General features: G+C 34.3%; 2 protein-coding genes across 8 annotated transcripts in view; one reads left to right on the top strand and one right to left on the bottom strand.

Annotated features, from left to right (window-relative positions):
• Window positions 1–3,710, bottom strand: part of Trappc11 (trafficking protein particle complex subunit 11) — a 60,002-nt gene extending 56,292 nt beyond the window's left edge. For 3 of the 4 annotated variants that reach the window (XM_048791926.1, XM_048791925.1, XM_048791927.1), the window contains exons 1-2: window positions 3,542–3,710; window positions 848–1,072 (exon numbers count right to left, since the gene is read on the bottom strand). In XM_048791926.1, coding sequence (XP_048647883.1) covers window positions 848–1,051 — 204 coding nt within the window. In that variant the 5' untranslated portion in view covers window positions 1,052–1,072; window positions 3,542–3,710. The remainder of the gene's footprint in view (window positions 1–847; window positions 1,073–3,541) is intronic. The other variant, XM_015486172.2, reaches the window with a different exon arrangement.
• A 159-nt stretch (window positions 3,711–3,869) lies between these two features.
• Window positions 3,870–20,068, top strand: Rwdd4 (RWD domain containing 4). Of its 4 annotated transcripts, none has more exons than XM_015486176.2 (8): window positions 3,871–4,172; window positions 6,197–6,277; window positions 10,326–10,435; window positions 10,516–10,663; window positions 12,022–12,139; window positions 14,625–14,674; window positions 14,804–14,806; window positions 15,542–16,189. In XM_015486176.2, exons 1-8 carry the CDS (start codon window positions 4,149–4,151, stop codon window positions 15,548–15,550), a joined length of 543 nt encoding a protein of 180 aa, XP_015341662.1. In that variant the 5' UTR covers window positions 3,871–4,148; the 3' UTR covers window positions 15,551–16,189. The 4 variants fall into 4 exon arrangements, with proteins under 4 accessions (XP_048647885.1, XP_015341662.1, XP_015341661.1 ...); XM_015486175.2 differs by lacking the exon at window positions 15,542–16,189 and adding an exon at window positions 18,300–20,068 and having other exon boundaries at window positions 3,872–4,172; XM_015486177.2 differs by lacking the exon at window positions 15,542–16,189 and adding an exon at window positions 18,300–20,068 and having other exon boundaries at window positions 3,873–4,172; window positions 10,330–10,435.
• The last annotated feature ends 5,401 nt before the right edge of the window (window positions 20,069–25,469 follow it).

Below are 25,469 nucleotides of genomic sequence, written 5' to 3' on the forward strand. Positions count from 1 at the left end.
ACATTTATCTCATTCAATATGCACACTACCCATTTTGAAGATGAGAAAATTCAGGTTTACAAAAATTAAATAAGAGTTAGCAAGTGTTAGAAGTAGAATCTCAACCCTAGAAACATTACATTTCCCATTTAAGGAAGAATGACCAAAGTCAAAGAGCTCCTAATGATGTCTAGGATCTCAAGTACCCTGTAAAGAAGTATCCAGTCACTTTCTAAGCAAATTCTACTCCTATTCTTCACCATTCCAGTTTCTGTTTTTGAAAAAGCTGCTAAAATTAAAATATTGGCTGAAATTTAATATGGCTTCACTTATTTCAAAGATATATTGCCAGGAAAACAATTCACTTTACTTGTGGATGAAACATCATTCACAAGCTTGTTTTATATCACCAGCTTGTGGCATGGTTCCAGTTACCTAACACAAAGCAAGCACCCAAAAAGTGTATCTGAAATTGAACAAAACTGAAAAGACCATGGATTCTATAACAATGATGTTATAGAATAAAGATATTCTATAATGATGAGAAAGATAAGACTTTCCTTTTAAGACTTTGTGAAATTTGTGGAGACATGGGGTTCTTTTTCTGCAAATAAAAATGGCAAATGTAGGCTTATAGGTTACAAAGCTTTTAAATGTAATTATTCCTCTGGGTTTAAAAATTAACCATTAATAAACATATATATAGTGTACTACATAGTACATAAAGATGCCTAAGGTTTTCTTTATACACCACTGTAACCACTGCCATGATAAACTTAGGGATTTTCCCACACACACGAGAACAAAAAATGACATATACACATACACAAAGAGAGGGAGAGAACGCATACAATCCTAATGTCATTACCTTGGGTCTACATTTGGGATATTCATGGTCTCCTGGGAGCACCTTGAAAGAAATTGGTACACGATCAGCTCTTCGATTGGCACAGAAAGCATCCCAGACAGCTCGATGGACAGCATTATAAACTACATCTAGTCCAGTAAGTGTAACAAAAGCCATAGGCCGACAACATAATTCCACAGGAAAGTCCCACTGTGTGGGGCTCATAGTTATGGTGCCACAAAAAATCTGAAATACAAATGTTAATACATCCATAATTAATTTTTAAAAAACAACATCTATATATAATACGTGAATATCTGTCATTCAAAAATCATTACAAAAAACTGAAATGCTTTGAATGTCTGAAAACCATCAAGCCCATATAATGGAGGAAAGCAAAAGGTGAGTTGGATCTATTAAAATTATTATGTTAGATTTGTTTTTAAAAATTTCACATTAAAATAATTGTAATTAACTTTCAGATATATCAGTAATTTTTCAAAACATACACCAAACTTTGGAGTTAGCAAATCAAAAAAGTAAGAAGGAAATCAAAACAATAGGTCTACATGACCTATTTCATATATAATAAGAGAAAAATAATTATTGACTTATATAATAAAGTATAACTTCCTCTAATTTCTCTGTAATAGATAACATCAAATTTTTCAATGTCTAGAATATTATTAATATAATATGCTTATTAAAGTAACAATTATTTTCTCATTTTCAAAATTTAATATAAAATGTACTATTTAAGGGAATATTTGAAAGAAAAATAATATTTAATGGAATTTGCTAGGAGAGTATGTCTCTATTATGCCATTTAGCTAAGACTATAATAAATCCAAGTACATGCTGACTGTGGAAAAACACTTACATGAAAATGTGCTTTTCCCAAACAAAACTGTGATTTTTTAAAATAACTTCATTTTAAAAAAGATGTATCATGAGCTCCTTAAAAACGTGATGTTTGGGAGCTGGGGTTGTAGTTCAGTGGTGGAGCGCTTGCCTAAGCACATGTGAGGCACTGGGTTCAACTCTTAGCTCCATATATAAATAAATAGAATAAAGACCCATTAACAATTAAAAAAGAAAGAAGGTGATGTTCACCAATATATCATACAGAACTCAGCATAATAGTGTGAAAAATGAGGTGCACTTATGCCACTACTTGATCCCTAAAACATGGAATATTTGTAACTGAAAAGTTAATTTAGGAAAGACTGTAAGCATCTTATGTTCATGTACTAAGAACAATGAACATTGAATAAATGATTTGGAAAGTTTGCCAGAAATGATAACTGTCTGCAACATAAATTGCGAAATTCTTCAGATAGATATTTTTAAGACAGGATTAAGCTATAAGGGCAAAGATAAAATATGCTATAACTAGGGGGAATGAACACTAAAAAGAGGTAGTCCAAATACAAGATATGTACCTTTGCTTAATACCAAAGAAGCCAGACTAGAGCTCTAAAGGTTAATTTTTCTTAATAATCCCAAACACTCAAAAGAAATAGCTGTCATCTTTGAATATGGAGTAAAAATAAAGGGAACTACAAATGACTTATAAAACTTTAAATCAATGCTAACCCAAGAGAAATATAATATCAGCCACATAAATAATTTAAAAATTTCTAGCAGTCATATTAAAAGTGAAAAGAAAAATGGAACTCATTTTAATAATATTTTGTTTACCCTGGTAAATCTAAAAACATCATGCAAACATTAATGCTATTAATGATATTTTGCATTTTTTTCTTCACTGTCTTGAAAATCCAATATTTTATATGCACAGCACACATATCCATTCAAACTAGCCTATTTCAAGTGCTCAATAGCCTCATGCGGCTATTGGTAACCATAATGGACACTGTAGCTCTAAATTATGGTAAATATTCCAAAATTACTATATGAAAACTGTATCATAAATTCCTCCCATATTCTACCTTAAAAGTTAGACACTTGAAATAGTCATGCTTATTTTGAAACATAGGGATGGAAGAATGGGAAGAACACAGGTCAAGGACAAGTGCAGACCGAATGGATGTTAATGACAGCCAGGAGAAATTTCCAGATATCCTGGAAGTAGCCAATGGGGCAACTAACCAAATTGACATTGAAAGGCATGCAGAAGCAGTAAATGAACATTCTGGATGGAGGCCATGTAATGTAAGGGAAGTAATCTGGCAGCTAGCATGGAAGATGTAAGGAAGGTGACCCAATCAAAGTGGTAAAAAAAAAAAAAAAAGAATGTGATGATTATTTTTTAATTAACTGTAAGTTCAGGATGCAGGACATATGCTATTAGAAATGGAATCCAGAAATGTCCAACTACAAAATGATCAAAAGAATGACAGTTTGGAGCCGAAATGGGGGTGGGGTGTGAAAAGCTGATTTGGGGATGTGAAGCAACACTATTCCTAAAAAACTCAGGAAAAGATTGTGCCCTGGTAGCTCCAATAAGGACTGGAGGAGAAATATCTTTGTAAGCCCAAAGGCAGAGGAAATCTTTCTCTCCTACGACCACCCACCACACCTGAAAGTTCCTAGAAATAAGCGCGTTTCATTTCGGGGCTAACAGGGAAGTTCCAGGATTGGCACTCCTTTACGCCTTAGGAAAACGCAGGCCCTCAAATCAGTACTGATACGAGATAGTCATTTTTCTCGGCCGTCTCGCCAGGCCCCGCACATCTCCGGGCCCTCACTCACCCAGGACGCACGCCCTGGGCCCGCAGTAGCTGTGGCCGGTCGCCGCCTGCAGGGAGAGGACGAGGGGAGGCAGGCAGGGGTGTCACAGACTGCCCAGAACCGTCCCCACGGTCGAAGCCAGAGAGCCGGCTCCAGTAGGCGAGACTTCCTTTTCCCCACACACTGGCACAGGAAGCACTTTTTGGACCTGCGTGACAGCACTCTACACCAATCGCAGTCCTGGATCTTTACGTTGCTCCTCAAAATGTCAGGAAGGCGCTCCACTTCCCAGAGGAGAAAGATCTGGGGGCGGAGACAATATCAGCCAATAGCAGAAGCGGTAAGTGGGAGGGGGCGGAGCCTCTGCCGTTGCCGCCCTGCAGCCTCCTACTAGACGCCTGAGCGCCCCACCTGCCACGGCCTCGGCCTTCAGCCCACTGCCCACCTAGTCCTGCTGGGTACTGCAGACCGCTGAGTGTGCGCGTGAACTCGCGTTTACGGCTCCGAAGGAGCTTACTCCGCACCCTGCCTACGCGGCACCGAAGGGGAACGCCCTGGCCTCGGGGCCGCTGCTCTTGCTTTTTCTTAGTTGTCGCAAACACTGTCCGCCTGGGAGGCGCCCGGCGCGATGAGCGCCAACGAGGACCAGGAGGTGAGTTCTCGGGCTGGACACTCTTTTTCCACGCTAGCCCGTAGGTAGGGCATCCTAGCAGCCCGAGGCCCCGCACGTGTGTCCTTCGCCTTAGAGCCCGGCTGAGATGCCCTTCCAGGAGGGGTCAAGTATGTGTGACTGGGGGAGGGTCCACCTTGACCTCACCCTACCCGCATTTGTATTTTTGCAAACCTGACAATCTACCTAGGTTCCTTATTACCAAAGATGAGTGCCCTTGGTACCCGACCCTGGTGTGCTCGGCTGTCTTTATATCCCAAGTTGCTTAACGCTTGAGTACTGAGTTATGCTGACTTGGAATCTGACCACCTTTAAATTTTAAAATGCGTTGGCTGGTAAAGAGAGGGTTAATTCAGTTAGTTAAATTTCTGGTCGGGGAAAATAATGACACTAGTGTCTCCAGTTTCTCTTCATACTGTCTAGTGAACTCATTTATCCATCTGTTGTTCAGTGACTACAAAATTTGTTGTGAGTACATAGATACCATCTGAATTGTAGGGTTTATGCTTATTTTATTGTGAAATGTTTGACATTGAATCATTTAATAGAGTTGGAAGGGATGCCAAAGGTCGTCTGGAGGGGACTCTTCTAACTGTAATGTGTATAAATGAGAAAAGATGTCTATAGTGATAAGTGAGTGCCCCAGGCTGCACGTTGAATATATGGTAGAATTAGGATTAGGACCCAAGTCTCCCTGGGTAGTAGATCAGTAGTATTTCCCTGTCTATTTAGAATGGAGTGTATTACTTGAAAGTCAGCATTTTACATGATATCTAAATACCCTTCTAAAATATTCTTTCCAGGTAAGTTTCTAAAGCATTAATAATCCTGACTCCTGGCGGATTGGGGGGATATGTTCCTAGGAAGAACTGGAGGAGATGTTTAATCAATGGATACAGAGTTACAAGTGAATAGGAAGAATAAGTTATGTTCTGTTACACTGTAGAGTGGCCATAGTTAACAATAGTGTGATGCATATTTAAAAATAGCTACAAGAAGGGATTTCAAGTGGTCTCATCCCTGAAGAAACAGTGAATTGGTAGCAAGAGAAACTTGTGGAGCCTTTCAGAAATCCAGATAGACTGCAGGAGTGGTGTTTTTCCGCTAATGAACCAATTGAATTACCTTAAGAAGGATTAGATACATCTTGTTTTACATGTACTTGCTAGGTTTTAAGTATTTCTTCTCACTCTCTTGGGCTGTCATATACTATTTCTTTAACAATTTATTCTAAAATTTTGTCCATGTAGATTAAGGTCATCATCTTTATTTTATAAAATTCATGACATGAAATCTTTTTTAGAAAACTCAAACATATACCCAAATGCATTCTGTTTTGCATCTCTTCTCAGGAATTCACCCAGTACTCTCTAAAAGTGATTGAGACTTCTTTATAAAGCCATGGTATTCTAAGAAATATTTTCAGGCAAGGATTACTAGTTTCTTGTAGTCCTATCCTCTTATCTTGAGTAGATCCTGTCAGTGTTTTTCTTAAAAGTTCTTGTGCCTTACCTGTTTTTTTTTTTTTTTTTTATAGCTTTGTATCATTCTATGGAAAGAATTACAAACATAAATAATATATGTAAAGAATGAGAATTTGTTTGTGCTTCTTATTTTTCATCTTCAAGTTTAATACTTTCTCTATCCCAGGCTGCTTTTTGATAGAATGATAGAGGGCACCTTCTCTGGAGTTGCTTTAAACCAAATCTTACATTCCTCTATAGTAGGAAGGAGGAAATCTGGTGATAGGATCTTCTTCACAAGATTGATTTGAGAATTAATTGAGAAGACACAATGTAAAATGCTTAACGTTTTCTAATACATAGTTTCAAAGTAAGTATTTTCAGTGTGATTGTGATTTGTTGGTATGTACACATATATCATCATCGTCTAAGTTCTTATAAGTTAACCAATTTTATATAGTTGAGTGGGCTTGAATCAGAAGCTAAATACCCTACATTTAATCCATTTATACCACTAATCCTAACTCATTGATTTTCTTTCAGATGGAACTAGAAGCATTACGTTCTATTTATGAAGGAGATGAAAGTTTCCGGGAATTAAGTCCAGTTTCATTTCAATATAGGGTAAGACATGGCATGAATAGGTATACTTATTGCTTTGCTAGGAAAAAACCAAAGATTGCTAAAACTGCTGATTATTTTTTTAAATTTAGTGTTTTAAATTTATTACATCTTTGTGTTTTCCAAAGGAGTTAAATAAAAGATTCATCACAGTGACGTTAACCATTCTTAACATTTAAAATTTAATTCAGAATCTATTTTAAAACCAAGATAACTTTTTTTTTTATTGTGCTAGAATCATAAAACGTTAGACATGGAGAAACCTTGGAAATTATATGGTCTTGCCTTCTTAAAGATGACTTCTCTCCATTTAACTTCTAAAGCTCCTATAGCTGATATTGATAAATATTAGGATGAAAATCCAAGACTATATTCCAGGTCTAGTGTGCTTTTTACTATCCTATGATACAGTCAAGAAAGGGTGATATTTTCTTAATTCTGCATTCTAAATATGTATGGATATTTAATATATGTAATGGACACATATGAAACATTCTTCTTTGAAATGGGAGTTGCTTGTAACTTATCAACATAAAAGAGTGTCATTGTTTTATGTTGTAAATAAATATAAACAAGTTATCCAAGAGATTATAAGTAATAAAAGATTTATGGCTATTATGCACATTGCCACCATTTAAAATAAATTACATAAGAAATGATCTTTATATATGATTTTATTGTAGACGATCACAGGAAGTAATTTCCTTATAGTTACTTCCTTTGGATGCTCTCTTCTCTGCTCAACAGTTCTCATTTCCCTTTCAAGCTTAACATTTTAATACCATTTTCATGCACATAGCAGCCAGGAGACTTTTTTTTTTTTTAATGAGAGAGTATTTTTTTAAATTAATGACGAAGACACTACAGTTCTAAATACCAGACAGAATCATGGAGAAATTTTTTAAATAAACTTAACACTACAAAGAAAACTTGGAAAAGTATGACACTTCTAAATAAAAAATATATAGCTAGCTTCAACCAGGGGATTTTTTTAATAGCCAAAATTAAAGGTGGAGTCACATCCTAGGTGCTTCTGTTGAGTCCAGCTGCCTCCTCAAACTTTATTAACTATTGTCATCCTCCTCTTAGTGAATGGGAGATTGAAAATTTCCCTGTACTTTCCTAAATGTCTCCATTAGTATCAGTTATTTATTGAGCACTCAGCACCATATGCAGAATGCTCTAAAATCTCAATCTACTATCTCCAACTCATGTGTCATTCCTCTTCAATCCATCCTTTGTACTATAGGATGGATGTTGACAATTAAAGGAGATAAGTTATTACAGTTCTGCCAGTGCCCGAGTCAAGCCCCTCAGTTCTCATATAGAATGATTTAGAAAGCTCCTAAATGACTGACTTTACTACTTTCAGTGGTCCTCCAACAGATAGTCATCTCATTCTCTTTTTTGAAAAGGATTCTCCATGGATCCTTCACCTATATAAAAAATGAGAGCTAAATTTCTTAGTTTGACACTCAAAGACTGATTTGAAATGCCTCTCTAGACCTTCCCAGCCAATAACATGTATTAAATATAATAGATTGTTAAATATTTTCCTGAAGTTGTTTTTTTTTTTTTAATATTATGTTTTTTGATACATTCTTTGCTCTTTCCCTCACTTCTTATCCATTATTCATCTGGCTTTTCCTTTAAGGCCTAACTCAAGCTGCTTCTGATATATTTGACCCATGTCTCCTATTTCTGCCCTGACTTTGAAGCAAAAGTAACCATGCTCTTTCTACCTTGCTCTATTTCTTTTAAACTAGTGTACTATAATTTAGTGAGTCATCTAAATGAGCTATCTTCTTTAAAGACATGAGTGGTGTTGTCTTTTTTTTTTTTATCTTCAGTATCTATTAGCATAATATGAGACATGTGGCAATTTATTCCTAAGGATACCTGGAGTAGGGACTTAGTGATGGCAGAAAGCAAGTAACTTTTATCACATTTTAATTATCTTTGTATTCAAAACAAGCTTAAACTGATGGCATTATTGTGCACATAATCAACTTATACAGGTATATCAATAGATTCCTACATTTATTTGATACGATTTCTGAGGCCCACCTTAGATTGGTATGGAATATGATTAAGACTAAAGGGGTGAGGATGAAAAACTAATGTAAAGAAAATAAAGGTGAATCAAGTAATAATTCAGTTGAAAAAAATTTAATCTTATTGCTATTTAAAATCAATATTTTTAGGGGCTGGGATTGTGGCTCAGCGGTGGAGCACTCGCCTGGCATGGGCGGGACCCGGGTTCCATCCTCAGCACCACATAAAAATAAAGGCATTGTGTTGTGTCCATCTACACCTAAAAAAATAAATATTTTTAAAAAATTAATATTTTTAGAAATAAATAGAACATATTTTTTAGAAAAGCTACAGAGAAGGTGCTGATTCATGAACTATCCCATGGTTTTGTTACAAAACCACCATGTTGCAACCACCAGTGCAATAATTGATTCAGGCAAGATTATTAATGGATGCTAAAACCTTGAGGTAAAAGGTTTTTGAGAAACAAGGTATTCACACAGTTTTGAAGTATTATTCACAAGATTGCTTGGTTACAAAATGAAAAGGTACCTTAACACTGAAGAGATCTGGAGAATATCACCTTAACCAAGTGATCAAATTTAGGATCAGTAGTGATGATTCCAGAAGATCTTATGAGCCTCCCTAGATGATGCTAAGAGAGTATGTCACATCATCTATATGGTATCCTTACCAAAAATGTTGAATTTGAATCTGTATAGAGGAAACAGTTCATATCTAGCTTTTATATATGAAAACTAGCCTAGATTCTTATAAAAGACATTTAAAAAGCCGGGGAGAGTGCTGGGGACTCTTCTAAATGATCCTTTAATGAATTATATATTTGTGGGTTAGGGTGATGTCTATTAAAGGATATTTTAGATATGATTGGAGAATTTTTAACATGATTTATAAATTAGGTAATATTTTTGAATCAATGTTGACTTTCTTAGGTGTGATAATGGTCCTGTGGTTATAAAAGAGAATGTTCTTAGGATACTTTACCCATGTATATTTGAATACATTACTTTAAAACTGTTCGATAAAAAAAAAAAAAAAGGAAAAATATCACACATGTTGGGAGAGTGGAAGTTGATTCTATGATAAAAAGGGAGAAATAAAGTAAATGGAACAAAAAGTACTTAGTAAATAAATTTCGGTGAGCATTCATTGTACTATTTCAGTTTTAAGATTATAATTTAAAGAAAAACAAATGTTAGGGAAGCAAAAGAAACAAAAGACATGCTTAAATTATTCAGGAATTACTGTCCAGCCTAAGATATTATTTTTCCTTACCCGTTTTCTTTCTCTCTCAATTTTATATTTCATTTTTTTATTTCTTGGAATTGTGTGAATGATATACAAATAATTGTATTTTAATTATTTGTTCTTCATGACTGTTGTGATGTCATAGTCAGAAAACTTGAGACAAAGATGAATTTCAGTTTGTGGATTGTTATTTTTGTCCTTTTTTTTTGGCGGGGTTTGTATCAGGAGTGCTTACCCACTGAGCCAAGTCCCCAGACTTTTTTTTTTTTTTTTTTTTTTTTTGAGACAGGATCTCACTAAGTTGCTTAGGGCCTTGCTAAATTGCTCTGCTGGGGCTGGCTTTGAACCAAGGATCCTCCTTCCTCAGCCTCCTGAGCTTTGGGATTACAGGCTTATTCCACCGTGACTCCCCATTATCTTCTTATTCCCCCAGTTGATGTCTTCTCTTCATTCCCAGCAAACTTGATGAAAACCAAAAATTTACATAAGATGTGGCCTTGGTACTAGAAAAGGTGATAGACTGATAGAGAGGCCATGGTCATAAACTACACCTGTTAAGGTAGACTGGGACTAAATTAAAAGTTAGACTCCCTTTATATTCTCCTTTGCCCCGCTTATGAACTTTTCAAAATATTACTTTTCTGATCTGAGCATGAGTATTGGAAAGAATTAATTATTTTAAAGATCATGATTTAGCACTCTGTCTTTTTATCACTTTTCACAAGCCTAAGATTTCCCTTTTCTTCAGATAGGTGAAAATGGTGATCCCAAAGCCTTCTTAATAGAGATTTCCTGGACAGAAACATATCCCCAAACACCTCCAATTATATCTATGAACGCTTTTTTTAACAACACCATGTGAGTAGTTTTGTTTTCATTGTTTTTTCATTTCACTCTCTATTTTACTCTCCTATTCACATGTTGGTTCTGCATTGTAGATCATCAGCTGTAAAGCAGAGTATATTATCGAAGTTACAGGAAGCTGTGGAAGTGAATCTTGGAACTGCTATGACCTATACATTGTTTGAATATGCCAAAGACAATAAAGAGCAGTTCATGGAGAATCATCATCCCATTAATTCTACAGTGAGTATGTGATGGTTTTTTTTTTGCAAGATTCTTTTGTTGTTTTAGTTTTAGTCTGCTCTTGATTAATTTTAGATCCTTAATACTTTTTTTTTTAATTGGAAGCAGACTTCATCAAAACTAGAGTACTTTTTTCATAAAACTGGGATATTGTAGAACCTAGTTTTGTTGTTGTTGTTAGGTTTTTTGGTTTGTTTTTGATTTTTGGAGTACTGGGGATTAAACCCTGGTCCTTAGTGCATACTAGACGAGCTATCTACCAATAAGCCACATCCCCAGTCCAAGAATCTAGTATTTTTAAAATTTACTTAATCTCTTTATAGAACTTAGATTAGCTAAGGTTTTTCTTATGTAGCACTAAAATATGTATGAAATTGATTTCTCCATGAGACTTATTTTGTAAATAGCTTTGTCATAGTTCAATTTGAAGGTGTTACAGCTTTAGGAGACCTTAATGAATAGAAAAAAAATAATGAATTTATTTCTAGAATAATTTTAGGAAATAATCATCTTTATGACCTGAAACATCAAATGTAAATCCTTTTTGCATCAAGTCTTACTTGCACTGAAAGACTTTCAGTTGTCACCACTAATTGAGTTGTATCCTGTGAACAATACTATAAGTTTTTTGGCAGCAAAGGCCATGTTTTCTACTTGAGTGGTTGTGGCTTCCACATTCTCAACAAAACACATAGAAGAAAACTCAAAGACAAATGGAGGAGCAGGAGAGGTTAGTAACTGAGCACATGGGCCTAGGACCAGCCTGCCTGAGTTCAGATCCTCACTTAACCTCTTATTAACTCTGACTTTAGGCAAGTGTTTTAATATATCTATGCTTAGTTTCTCACCAGCAAAATGAGGATTATAATAGTATCTACCTTATAAAATTATAGTAAAGATCAAATGAGTGGCATGTAAATCATTTATAGCCGTGGTTAACTCCTAGTAAGCATTGTAAATTTTAGCTAACATAAATACTGACCATATGAACCCAAATGTTTTAAAGATTTTCTTCAGGGAACCAGGATGTTTTAAGTAGGTACATGTTTAACTTTCCAAATAGTAAAAGTTAACCAAACTGTAAATCGGTCATGGAACCTTGTATCTTTAACATAATACATATAATCAAATCTTCCTTCTTAGGGTTTTGGTTTTAACTCTTGCACTTAGTATTATGTTCTTTGATGTGAACTACTGAGTGAAACCAATAATGTGTTAAGGGTACCCGATTTAATAAATGGGATTCTTTCATTTCATAGGTCTAGAAATTTTAAACCTTTTTTGGATATAGCTATATTTAATGTAACTCAGTAATAAGGTTGGAGTCTGAGAACTGCTTCTTTTTAATTTTTTTTCAGACATCTATAAGCAATATCATCTCTGTTGAAACTCCTAATACAGCTCCATCAAATAAGAAAAAAGACAAAAAAGAACAACTTTCTAAAGCCCAGAAACGTAAACTGGCAGACAAAACAGGTTTGTGTTATTTTTTGTCTTTTTATAACACACATAAATGGGTTGCTTTTTGGCATGATATGGATGCTTAATATATTTAGATTTAGAATATTAATTCTTTATTCTTTATTCTTGGAACATTTAGATCAGAGACTTCTTGGGTTACAGGAATATTATAGATATTTAATGCTACTTTATCACAAGAGATAATCATTTGAAAATAAGATCACTGAGTGGCAAAGTAACTATAAATGAGTCTGAAGATGAGCAACATTAGAATAGTATGGAAAAATGTATGTCCCACTTATACACTCTAGCATGTTTGGGGTTTTCTAATTTACCTTTATGGCACATGTACATAATATTAAAAACTGTATAGAATAAAACTTTCTCTTGAAATGAAATCTGATAATACCATGAAATCTTAGCATTGTAAATAATTTAATAATTTTGTATATAGTTAACTTATTTGTACAACAACAATAAGATTTAAGAACAGAAATCCCATGTGTCCTAAACCAGAGTCCTTTAGAAAAGGATTATAAACTTCTACAATATACTTGATACCTTTACTTAACTTGGAAATTTGCAAATTGATATCAGTCTATAAATTTTTTCTGGTTGGGAAAAATGTGAACACTATCATGCATACACATTTATACTTAAAAATCTGTGCACTATTGGTGTAAGGTTATAAAATGCCCTTTACTAAAAACTGATCCTTTTATTTTGGTGAGGGGGTTTAAAATTCTCTTGTAGTAGGATTGGTGGTTTATGTTTTATTTAATGTCTGTCTATGGCAGAATATAAATAAAGCAACCCTGTGTTAGTCCTCAAAACTACATTTTTGAAATTGTAATGGTTTCTGAAATAAAAATCTAGGCATCTGTTATACCTCATGTCAAAGCAGCATTAAAATATAAACAATGGAAACAATACATTGTTAACATGCTATGGTCTGTTTTCTAGAATTTTGGTTACTATTTTTTTGCAGTGTTTTCGCATTTGTGTCAGTTACCTGTTACTTTCAAGAAGAATGACCTATGATCACTTTTTTTCACTAATATCTCCCAAACTTCATTCTCTTTGATGATATCCACCTAAATTAGTTGTTTTCTCCTTATAATGGCAATGTAGCAGTTAGTGACTTGAAGCTTTCATTCCTAATAAAATTTTAATAGGACACAGCACAGTGAGTAAGGTATAATTAACCAAAATTAGTGACCTTCCACTGTGTACCTCATAACTAACAACCAGTAGGATAAGATTTTTATTGGCATGAAAGAGAAAAGAACCATTAGCATCTAAAATTGAGCTCCAATAATATTGCCTCTTTCCTATACATCTAAAATTGAGCTCCAATAATATTGCCTCTTTCCTATAAGAATCCTGGGGTTAGGAGGATAGGGTCATACTCAGTGGTAGAGCATTTGCCTAGTACATGTGACGCACTGGGTTCAATCCTTAGCACCACACAAAAATAAATAAATAAAATAAAGGTATTGTGTCCATCTACAACAACAACAAAAAAAAAGATATTTAAAAAAAAAAAAAGAATCCTGGGGTTATTTGCTTTTTCGCTTGCTGTAAAATTAATACAGGTTGATTATCCTTCATCTATTTAAGACCAGAAGCATTCAAATTTTGGAATATTTGTGTAGTTATCAATTGAGCAACCCTATTCTAAAAATCCACAATCTGAAATGCTCCAAAATCTAAAACTACTCAAACAGTTTCAAATGTTGGAGCATTTTGAATTTCAGATTTTTGGTTATGTATGCTCAGTCAGTATTATTTTTAATATAGATTTTGATGGCTTCATAAAATGAGATATACATAGAACATACTTGAAGCATAAAGGAAATCAAGCCATTTGAATTAAATAATTTTTAAATAGTATTGATTGTTTTGAACTTGTGTATCAAAAGAATGAAAACACCTTATAAACTATGAATTCTTCTGTAAGTTCTTATGAACTTGTTTTCAAGTATTCTCAATAGAAGAATTATTTAAATAATACTTTATCAGAGCATAGCCAATTTTACATAAATTAACCAGGCCTCTTCTTAGTCTTGAAGCCACCCATATGTTTGTGAGACCTCCTGTGTTGGCCTAACTTCCTGGTGTGAAATGCTCATTCAAGAAACAGTGAACTAGCACAACTTCTTACTTAATAGGCAGGGACTTTATATAAAGAAGAATTCTGCAATCCATGAAACTAATAAATTGATTCCAACCCACCTGCGTATTTTTCCTTAATAATAGGTTTTGTCTTGAGTGGAAACAAAGTAAATGTAAAAAGGGGATATACGTCAACTACTTTGCAAAAATTCCCAGGAGAATGGTGCTTTCAACTCACAAAGATGATAAACTATTTTTATGACTTAGAAATATGGGATTTAAACCTTGAATCTATTTACTATATATAATGTACAAAATCATATTTGTTAGAAAATTTGGAACTAGCTGAGTCTTAGAAATATAATTACTCTATTTTATTCTTCAGATCACAAAGGGGAACTTCCTCGAGGCTGGAACTGGGTTGATGTCGTGAAGGTATATAATATTTATATTCTCGTCTTCAAAACTGTTACAGTTATTGCCATCAATTAATGAAATTTATGTTTTCAATTCCTACCCTTTCTGCAATCTTTGGAATTTCCTGGGATGTCTGTTTACATTCAGCATGTAAGTATTTTTGAAATATCCTTCGTTCTTGGCTTCCTAATATCCTGAGTTTTAGATGTTCTTTTCTTAAGTATTGCAAAGTCTACAGAAGTAAGTTATTGCTACAAAAAGCATGACTGTTTACATAAGTTTATATCAAGAATGGACATGCTTATAAATGACTTTAAATTATGGATAATATGGAAACTGAAGAAAAAAACAGTCATGGAAAGGAATGCTTCAGTTTTATTTTTAAGTACAGACTATAAATGTAGTTGCCCATCATTAGCAAAAAAGATTTTCTGGATTTGTTGCTTAAAATTGTTTACATTCTATTTTTAAATTTCTCAAATTTGTCTTGCACTTTCTAGTTTCAAATATATTAACTTACATTTAACACAGTAAGGTAGTTCTCTTTGTAGGACTTCATGAAATAAGTTTTGCATGGCAATTAGTCCACAACTGCTGTAAGTATTTAAAAGTAAAGATTAGGGTTTTAGTGAGGACCCACAGATATGAATAATTTACAAGCAGCTTATTCTTTTTTTTTAATAGAACAGGATATATGTTCATCAATCAATAGTGACTACTCTCTTTTTAAAAATATCTTTATTATTTTTATGTGGTGTTGAGGATCAAACCCAGTGTCTCACACATGCTAGGCAAGGGCTCTACCACTGCTCTACCACAACCCCAGCCCCAAGCAGCTTATTCTTTTTTTTTATTTTTTTTTATTATTTTTATTTTTTTTTTAAGAGAGAGTGAGAGAGAGAGAGAGAGTTTTCGGCGGACACAACATCTTTGTTTGTATGTGGTGCTGAGGATCGAACCCGGGCCGCACGCATGCCAGGCGAGCGCACTACTGCTTGAGCCACATCCCCAGCCCAAGCAGCTTATTCTTGAAGTTTATTTTAAAAGCAACTATTTGGCCCATGAAATGTGTGTTCTATAGAAACTGTTTAATCTTTGTATGTCTAGATATAGGGGAAAATTTTTTTCTAAGAGTAGGGAGCCGTGAGGTGCAAAAAGAATAAAGATGCACAATATATCTTCCTCCCTTCCTGGGCTAGAGGCTGATCCCATAGATAATTCCATTAAGAAAAAGCTACACTGACATTGGCTCATTATCTTTCCTTTGATGCTTGAGAAATACTTCATGTTGTCCTGCATGTAGCTCGCCATCTGAACACATTTTCTCCCCAACATGCTCTGTGCTCTAGAATGATCTGTTTTCTCAGTCAGATGCTGATTCCCTAGCACAGCAGATCTCAGCTGAAAGTGAGAAGAAAAATAATCTGATTTATCTAAAAGGGAGTGATAGTGCTCCTCCTTCCCTAGCTCCAAAAGCTGTTTTTGAGAGAGTCCCTGATAATGTAAATAAAATTCCAAGTTTAAAAAAAAAAAGTAAAATTCAAATAACCCAATAATCTTGGGAGATGGAAAACATATTTTATTTTATTTTTTTTATTTTATTTTATTTTTTTTTCATGTTTTTAACATTTTATAATTGAAATTTTGAAGCATTTGAAACCAAAGAGAAAAATACCATGAAGAAATAAGAATCTATCATCAATTTTCAACACATAATTATCAAACGTGGACATCCTAGTTTCCTTTATTTCTCCACTCTTTTTAAACTTACTGATTGTTTTACATTTTTAAAAAATTTTAGAAATATATTATTTCATCCAAAAATGCTTCAGAATGTATTATTAAAGATTTAAATTACTTTGTAAAAACAATCAAAATATCTGTATCTTTTAACACACATAAAAATACCAATTATTTTTTTTTTTTTAATTTTTTATTGTGGGTTGTTCAAAACATTACAAATTTCTTGACATATCATATTCCACACTTTGATTCAAGTGGGTTATGAACTCCCACCTTCACCCCATACACAGATTGCGGAATCGCATCAGTTACACATCCATTGATTTACATATTGCCATACTAGTGTCTGTTGTGCTCCGCTGGGAAAAACATTTTTTAAATTGGTGCATTATGATTTAATGGTGGGATTCATTGCAGCATATTTGTAAATGCACATAACATAATTTGATAGCTTTGTTCCATAGTATTCTTCCTAGGAAAAGATATTTTTAAGCCAATTACCTACTAGACAGTTTGTTCCCAGAATCTACTACTTTTAGCCAGTGGTTTACAAGTGTGATTCCTGGTATTCCCAGAATCTATTACTTTTAGCCAGTAGTTTACAAGTGTAATTCCTGAGACCATATCAGGTGGTATGCAAGGTCAAAACTATTTACATCACAACTTTATGATGTTGTTTGATTGTTTTATTCATTTTCTCCTGAGAGTTCAGTAGCATTTGGAGCAGCTGCGTGAACTGTGATGATGTCATCACTAATGCTCTATTAAATCACTAACAGAATGTGTGCTTTTTATATTCTTACGTTTTCCAAAAATTTCTCAGGTAGTAAGTTTGGAATCTAACAGTGTATGTTATTAATTGGGCTGTTCTTGATACTTCTGTGTATTGTCTTTCATGATATCTTCTTTACTATAGAAAGAAATTTGTGAGACTCTCCAACCAGCTTCTATTGAGCTAGATAATAAAGAGATTTGTAAAAATGTAAAACCAGCCCCACTCTTAAATATTAAGTTTGGTTTGTTTCAGAAACTAGTTATATTTCCTTAAAAAATGTTATTGGGTTATATAATGGGTTTATTTTATTTTTACATGAGTGAAACTTCTTGGTTTTAATTTCAAATGCAGTAAGTAAAAACCCACACTTTAAAAAAAAAAAAAAAGAAGAAGAAGAAGAAGAGCTTTTAGGGGCCTCAGTGATTATGTGAAGAGTTTTGAAGTGTTGAGAATCACTACCCTTAGTAGTTCTCCTTTTCACAGCTTCCCATATTCGTGAGAGTTATTGGGTACACTGGGGTTTCTCAGTGACTGGGTAGTTATTCTAATCAGAATTATTTTTGTATTACTTGAGAATTTTCTCTGCCTCACCCCCAAATTTACCAACTTCTACCAGAGATTTATTTGAATAGAATTGTAATTTAAGATATTTTAATGATGTTTTCAAAATTACACTTTAAGAATTATTTGGTTAAAATGTCTGTTGGGCTGAGGATGTAGCTCAGTGGAAGAGCAAGGACAGAGCCTTGGGTTCAATCCCCAGAACTGACCAAAAAAAAAGAATTTATTGTCTTGATAGAAAACAAAAACAGAATGTCATTTCTTTTATAAATGACACCTTCTATTTGTATAATCTTTGTTCTAATTTATTTTTTTCTTGGCAAGCTCCAAGGAATATTTTTTCCTCTTGTTCTGTTGAGGTTATATATTTTTGTCGAGGATATATTTTTAAACCTGTCTGAAGTAGCTAAGCCTATGATAAAAGCCATAGATATTTTAAAATTCAAGTTACTTGAACCTTAAAAGTAATAGATTCTGTTTGTTTGATATTGAATGGAAATAATGACTCAAATACTATGATTGCTTAAACTTGTTGCATATTTCTTTTATCTTTTTTTTTAATAGTTAAGCAAAACTGGCTCTAAAGATGATGAATAACACTTGGAATTTGAGACAAGGAAAGAGCATCCTTTAAAAAGTAAACTGGGTTCAACATCTTTCATTAACTATTTTCTGGTATTGAGGTGACTTTTTATAAAATGCAGGTTTTTTTTGTATGTTTCTTACATTAAAAAATGTTGTCAGTGGAAAGTTCATGAAAAGATCTGGTTATATTACATTATTTTCACAAACTTGCCTTAATAAAAGGTGAAATGTTACGTTTAGTATACTTTATGAAGCCTATTAAGCTTTATAAATGGACAAATATGGGAAATAATAATCAGTGTTAATTTGTATGATCTGATTGTAGTGGCTATGAGCCCTTTTCAAATGTCTTCCCAATACAGCAGAATTTTACATATACAGTTATTCCGTAGTTATTAATTATAGATTTCCCATCTTAAAGTCTTCATCTCTTCTTTTGCTTAATCACTGAAGCATAAATTGCTTCAGAGAAATTTAAATACCAGTATTTAAACTTTTTATGAAACTCTTTGTAGTTAGTTCCTTTTTATTTTTCAATGATGAACTGTTTCCCTTTAATAAATTGGTATCTATTTATACTTTTCTTTTGATTTGGGTCAGGTGTTTGATCATGAGAACTTTCAATGATATGTGTAATAGGAGAATATAAAAATAACCTGCCAAATACATTAGAAAGCATTTGAATAAATGCTGGCTCTTATTTAAAACATTTGCTGCATATACTAGGATGGGAATAAAAGATGCCTTAATATTTAATTTTTGTATTGTTGGAGACAATGATTTTAATAAATTCCTATTTATCTGCTATTGTGGTGTTTTCGTTGTTAGATAACTGACGTCTAAGTGGGTTCAACATAAAACCACACTTCAGGTCTTGTTATTTTTATAGTGTCTTTGAATATCCAAATGTACTTCTCAACCTCTGCATCTTTTTAATAATATTCATAGAAGTCTTTCAAATGCTGAACTGTTACACATCCTTGATTTTTTAAAATCATTAATAGAGGAAACTATTGGTATAGTTTTACTAAGGAAAGTTATTGATGTTTATGTGTGATTTACAGTGATTTCGTGTATGCTCCCCAGCATTAAGAACACTTAGGACTACTGCTGTATATCTGAAAGGGTAGTTTGTTAGTATGTGAAGTTATTCTGCAGGTTTAAAGAATAATTAACTTCTAAAGAAATTACCTTAGCATAAGAGCAATTTGAGATGTTTCTATGATTTTTACTGTTAAATTTGCCATCAATTAAATCATTTGAATTATATAGTAAGTATAATTATAGTGAAAGAATTTAATCTCATTTTAAAAGTGGAATCATATTTTGTTTCTTGAATTAATATCAAAATTGAGGACCACTAGAATTTGACAACTTTTGTTTTTAGGGTTGTTTATGTGTAGTTTTTGTTGTTGAGTAGATTTGTTTGCTCATTTAAAAAAATTTGGTAGTGGAAAAAATATTTTGTTTTGCTTTGAAGGTTCTGAAATTTTTCATGCTTATTGTGGTTCATAGATTACAAAGAATAATGCTAGTTAAATGCCAATGAACTATTTTTACTCTTTTTATATTTCTGGGGGTGATGGTGGCAGTGGTGCCTCTTATTACCTTATGTAAAACACTTGAACATTTTCATCAATATTGCCATCATCTGTGTAACACTCCCAGTATATTTTCTCAAAGCCTGTTTACTTAAAAATGTGTGGAATGACATAACTAATAAGCAATAAAGTCTGAGTTGCAATGACTTTCCTACATGTTTTATTTCACATCACTTCAGAGAGAATTGTTGGTTTTATAAATCTCTGTAGCATTATGGTATGAGATAAACCCTCTATTGGAAATTGTGCAAATTGTTGAATTAAAAAATGTTTTTCAGGCTGAGGTTGCAGCTTACTAGTAAAGCACTTACCTAGCACGCACAAGGCACTAGGTTTAATCCCATTACTACAAAAAAGGTTTTCAAATGAACTCGGAAGAAAGTTTTACCCATAGTCAAAAAAAAAAGGGAGTTGCAAACTGCAGGTTAAGGACAACTTTAGTTTTCACAGCCTCAGGGTCCCAAATGAAGAGATGAAGTCCAGGATCAGCCCAAGGTAAGGAGTCCCACATAAAATGGCCCATGTGTATTCACAAACACTGACTGTGCTGTGGCTGTGAAGGTCAAAGAAGGAATTCCTACCTGGAACTCTAGTTCTACATGGAGAGGTAAAATATAAGTACACATATATACTCCTCTGAAAATTTGTACTCAAAAGTTACTTCATACATGTATTTCAGACCAAATTCTTCCCCATGTGGGTGCTCTTAAAGCACTAACAACAACAAAAAAAACAAAAAACCTTAAGCCAAGATTTTACTTTAAAGTAATATCAACTGGCACCAAAAACAAACAAACAAACAAAAAAACCACATATCTTCTCTTGAAAAAGAACCCACCTTCAACCCCAAGAAGTACCATACAGGCACTCACTCAAAATCATATAATTCACAAGCAAGGCAGCACGAGAGCCTGGGGAGCAACATAAAAACAAACTACAGATGAATCAGAGCCTAAAGTATATAGTAATATTATCAGATCCTTAAACATTTTAAGTAAGGAACAAGAAACTATTAAAAGTCACTAAGCATATTAGAAAAAGAACTGAACAGGACTTAGCAAAATGAAAAATAGGATAATTGAAATTTAAGTTACAGATGAAGACAAGTACTGCTTACATGAATTTTGCATATATGAAGAGCTGAAGAGACCAACTTAAGAGGCAATGCCAGAATAAATAAATAATAGTTTTAATTTCTTACTGATAAGAACCAAAAATGAAATTGATTTCATGTTCCCTCCATTTCTAGAGGAATCATTTCCTTGCTGAGTTTTCTGTGTAAATCTAACTTCTAAAATAAATTGTTTAATAGGCTGATGATGGTGATAAAATAGACAGGAAACCTCTCCACCCCTGCCCATTTTCCTTTTGTTACTGCTGGCCTCTGGGAGGTTGAAAGTTATCTTACATGTTTTTCTGCAGCCTTCTTGGGCTATATGTCCTTTTCAATACCTTTCTCGAAGGTTGGGCCTACTAGGAAACTACTGATATTTTAAGCAACAAATTATAGCTAAACTCTTTTCTTTCTCCTTTCATTAATAAAAGGGATTGCAACTTAGAAAAGGAGGACACTGTCCACGGGGCAGGGGAGATGCAGATAAACAACATTTTGCTTCATATTAGGTGATGAGAAATTTACCTTGGGGCTGATGATGTAACTCAGTGAAGTCCCAGGTTCAATCCCTGCACCCAAAAACAAAAATTCAGAAGGAAAAAATTAACCTTGAAAGTTGTAATATGAGTTTGTAGAGTACAGGAGACAAGGAGGAGAAGGAGGTTGGTGAGCCTTAACTGTACCTAGACTGAAGATTTTAAGTACTCTAGTACTTAATTCTGCTACTGTATGGTGAAACTGAATGGCATGTATTTGTGGGTTTTTTTTGTTTTGTTTTTTAAATATTTATTTTTTAGTTGTAAATGGACATAATACCTTTATTTTATTTATTTATATGTGGTGCTAAGGATCGAACCCAGGGCCTCGTACCTGCTAGGTGAGTGTTTTACCACTGAGCCACAACCCCAGTCCCACGCATTTGTTTTTACAGAGGACAATAGGCATTCTGAGTCCCTTGTGATCAATCTCTTTTGTGAAGGAAGACAATTAAACTTGGACCCCTGTAGCCTGCAGAGATTTTCATCTCTCTGAAGCTCCTTCAGTGAAAACACACATTTTAAATACTCCATTCTTTTCACTATTTTGTATTCTTAAAAATGTTTTTCCAAATGTCTACCCAGTAGTATGATTTTTTTTTTACATTAAAGTGAAATTAAAACCTTGAACAACCCCACACACACCATTTCTGTTTTGTGAAGATTACTAAATCTAAAATTTTTCAGTTGCCATTCACTCAAAAGCCAATACTCCTTACCTTCCAGGGGCAGCTCAAAAGTTGAATTTTGAATTGATAGATGTTAGTTCTTTTGTTTAAAATCCCCATGAAACTGAGACACCGTGGAGTTTGGGGGTTATAAGAATGTCCATCTGCTAAAAAGAAAATGCCTTATTCCCACAACATGCTGACAAATGCCATCTGTTCAATTTGTCTGTGAGTTTCTATGTCACTCTCATAAGTTTTAAAAATTCTTTAAGTTTTTATGAAAGTCATAGTTTTAGAGGTCAAGTAGTTCCACAGGGGTTTTTAGTGTAAAAATATTCTCTTCCCTGCCACACCCCTCTTATCCCAATTTGCACCCAGGTAAGTAACTACTTTCAGCTGATTTTTGCTTAGACTCATCCATCAGACCCTGGAAGGTCGCCTACTGCTGGGTGTGATCTCATCTGCCAGTGTTCCTGTCTGGTAGCCTTTGTTCTGGCTGTTTTCTATTTATGAAATATTGCTCCTGATAACCATGTGGTTAACACCTCCAGATCTTGGTCTTTGTTTTTCACTACAAGGTAGAAAACCTTGCGGAGAGTTTTGAGCAGAGCAGTGAGGCCATCTGACTTACATCTGCATGGTTTATTCTGCCTTCCATGTTGGGAATAGACTGAAGCAAGAGGAAAGGCAGGGAGGTCAGTTATGGAGGAAGTGGGTGAAAGATGATGATAGCTTGACAAGAGTGAGAGGTGGAGTGGGAAGGAGTGGTCATTTTCTGGACATAAACTGAAGAAACAGCCACAGGATTTGCTTATGGATCAGACTGAAGGCCTCAAGGATGACTCCAGTGTTTTTAGCCAAAGCAACTGAAAAAAACAACTGATAAAGACATTAATTCTCCTTAAATTATCCCAACCTCAGTAAAATTGCAACTGGATTTTTAAGAGAAGGAAGACCTGATTCCAGAGTTCTTAAGCAAAATGAAGTATACCACAATAGCCAGGAAAAGTACTGAAAAAGAAGGGTTATGAGGTATCTCTTCCTTTTTATAAAGCATATTTCTAGCAGCGAGAATTAAAGTGATATGGTGCTGGCGCCTGCTCAGATCAATGAAATAGAATAGAACTCAGAAATAGACCTAAATATGTATGGGAATTTAATAGATATCTCTGTAGGAAATACTTATTAAAGAAGTGCTGTAGGCTTACTGGATAGCCACCAAGGTGAAAAAAAAAAAAAATGAAAGATACTCCTGTCTCACACTTGATGTCATAGTAATTTCCAGAGAGATGAAAAAAAACTGAATAGAACATGTTGGAGATTTCTTAAATTTATGGTTTAATTGTGACACAAAACGGGGAAGCCTTAAATACCAACTAGATTTGATGACATTTAAAACAAAAAAGTAAAAAAAAAAAAAAATTGTACACGGGAAAGTGTGCATAAACAGCAAACTAGGAAAAAGTACTTTCAATGTACACATATGTAAAAAGCTCATAGATATTAAGAAAACTAAGCAAAGTGTCAGTTGCATACAAATGACTTAAATGAAAAGATAGGCATCACATCATATGAAAAGTTAAAATTGCATCAAAAATTCCACTTTGTTCGCATGAGAATGGCCAAGACTGAATAGTTTGGTGGCATCATTTTTGAAGACAGCAAACAGGTTCTCCCTTACAGAGCTGTTCATAGTGTAAATTGATGCAACCTTTATGAAGGCCAATTTAGCAATATATGCCAAAATCATAAAGGCTTTTGGTTTAGAAATCCTATCTCTATGAATTGTTCCCACTTCTATGGTTGTCTGTGTGTAAAATAATCCATGTACAGAGTTAGTGTCTTGTTTCACAACTTGGCCATAATTATCAGTAGTGTTAGGTATATTCCAGGTGAAAGGGCCCAGATTAGCTCCAGGATCAAAGCAAGGCTGTGTGGTAGAGTTTAAAGAGCATCTGCAGCAGAGTAAGCCAGAACATATTAAAAGGTATACCCTGCCATATTTGCTTGTGAGCCTCTGCTCACCCAAAAGGAGAGAGACTGGCCTGTTACTGCTTGCTATAAAAGGTGCTGAGCCTCTCCAGGCATGCTGACACAGGCCTGTAATCCCAGTAATGTAGTAAGCTGAAGCAGGAGGATCATGAATTCAAGGCGAGCCTGAGCTATTTAGCAAGATTCTGTCACAAAATAAAAAAATAGAAAGGGCTGGGGATGTAGCTCAGTGGTGGAGTTTCTCTGGGTTCAATCCCCAGTACTAAAAATAAAAGTGTTGAGTCCTTTACCCTGGGTTCCTGTATATGCAACACTGTCATCTGCACCATCCCATGGGGCTCCGGGGACTGGCTCTATCATACTAGGCTGCTGTCGTTTGCTGTGCTGAGAGTAATAGACTGTCTTACTCTGTCCACTTAGTCTCATCCCTGTGAGCAGCTATGGCATTGTGGCAGGTCAATCTGCTTGTGTGCCCTGTCATCTCCATTGGAGTCTTGAGATTTCTTGCTATCCTTTGTGAGGCTGGATTCTTCCCATGACAGGAATAATAGTACCCTAAGTTACAGGTCATTATGAAGATTAGAGAAACTGTCTATAAAGAAGCTAACACTGTAATGATTACAGAGTAGGCATGAGTAGTTACTATTTTTAAAATAAATGTCTTTGTCACCTTTGTTCTTTAACTGAGATGTTCTTAAATATCACTATCAGTTGTTTCCCAGTTTATAAATTCTTGGCTATCATTTCACAACATAGATATCTAAAATAGAGAAAAATACATTTTCTAAACCTGTGTTTTTTAAAAAACTGGTTCACAGCCATTAGTGGGTATAAATTCAATATCGTAGGTTTTCAGCTGCATCTTTTTCAATAGAATACAATACAATAGATCAGATTGCAATACACGTTCTAAGAGTAGCTACTGTTAGTGAAACGTTTTCAACTTGTTTTAGAGTGAGTGTGTGTTTGTTTGAAGTACTTGGTTGTGATGTAAAATCTACTGTGGGTTCTATTAAAAGCAAATTGAAAACCACTTTTCTACATCCTAAGTTGCTGCTTGACTTGAATGTGTGTGAGGATTTCAAAGGAATCAAATCAGATGATCTTGCTTTTAACCAGAACAGTACTTAAATTGGACCAAAGGTGGCAGAAAGTCAGTAAGAGAGAATCTTTACAAATCAGCCAGGCAGAGTGTCTCCAGAGACCTTCATCCATGGACTAATCCATCTATCAGTGTT

This window comes from Marmota marmota, unplaced genomic scaffold (genome assembly GCF_001458135.2).
Source record: "Marmota marmota marmota unplaced genomic scaffold, marMar, whole genome shotgun sequence".
Taxonomy (NCBI): domain Eukaryota; kingdom Metazoa; phylum Chordata; class Mammalia; order Rodentia; family Sciuridae; genus Marmota; species Marmota marmota.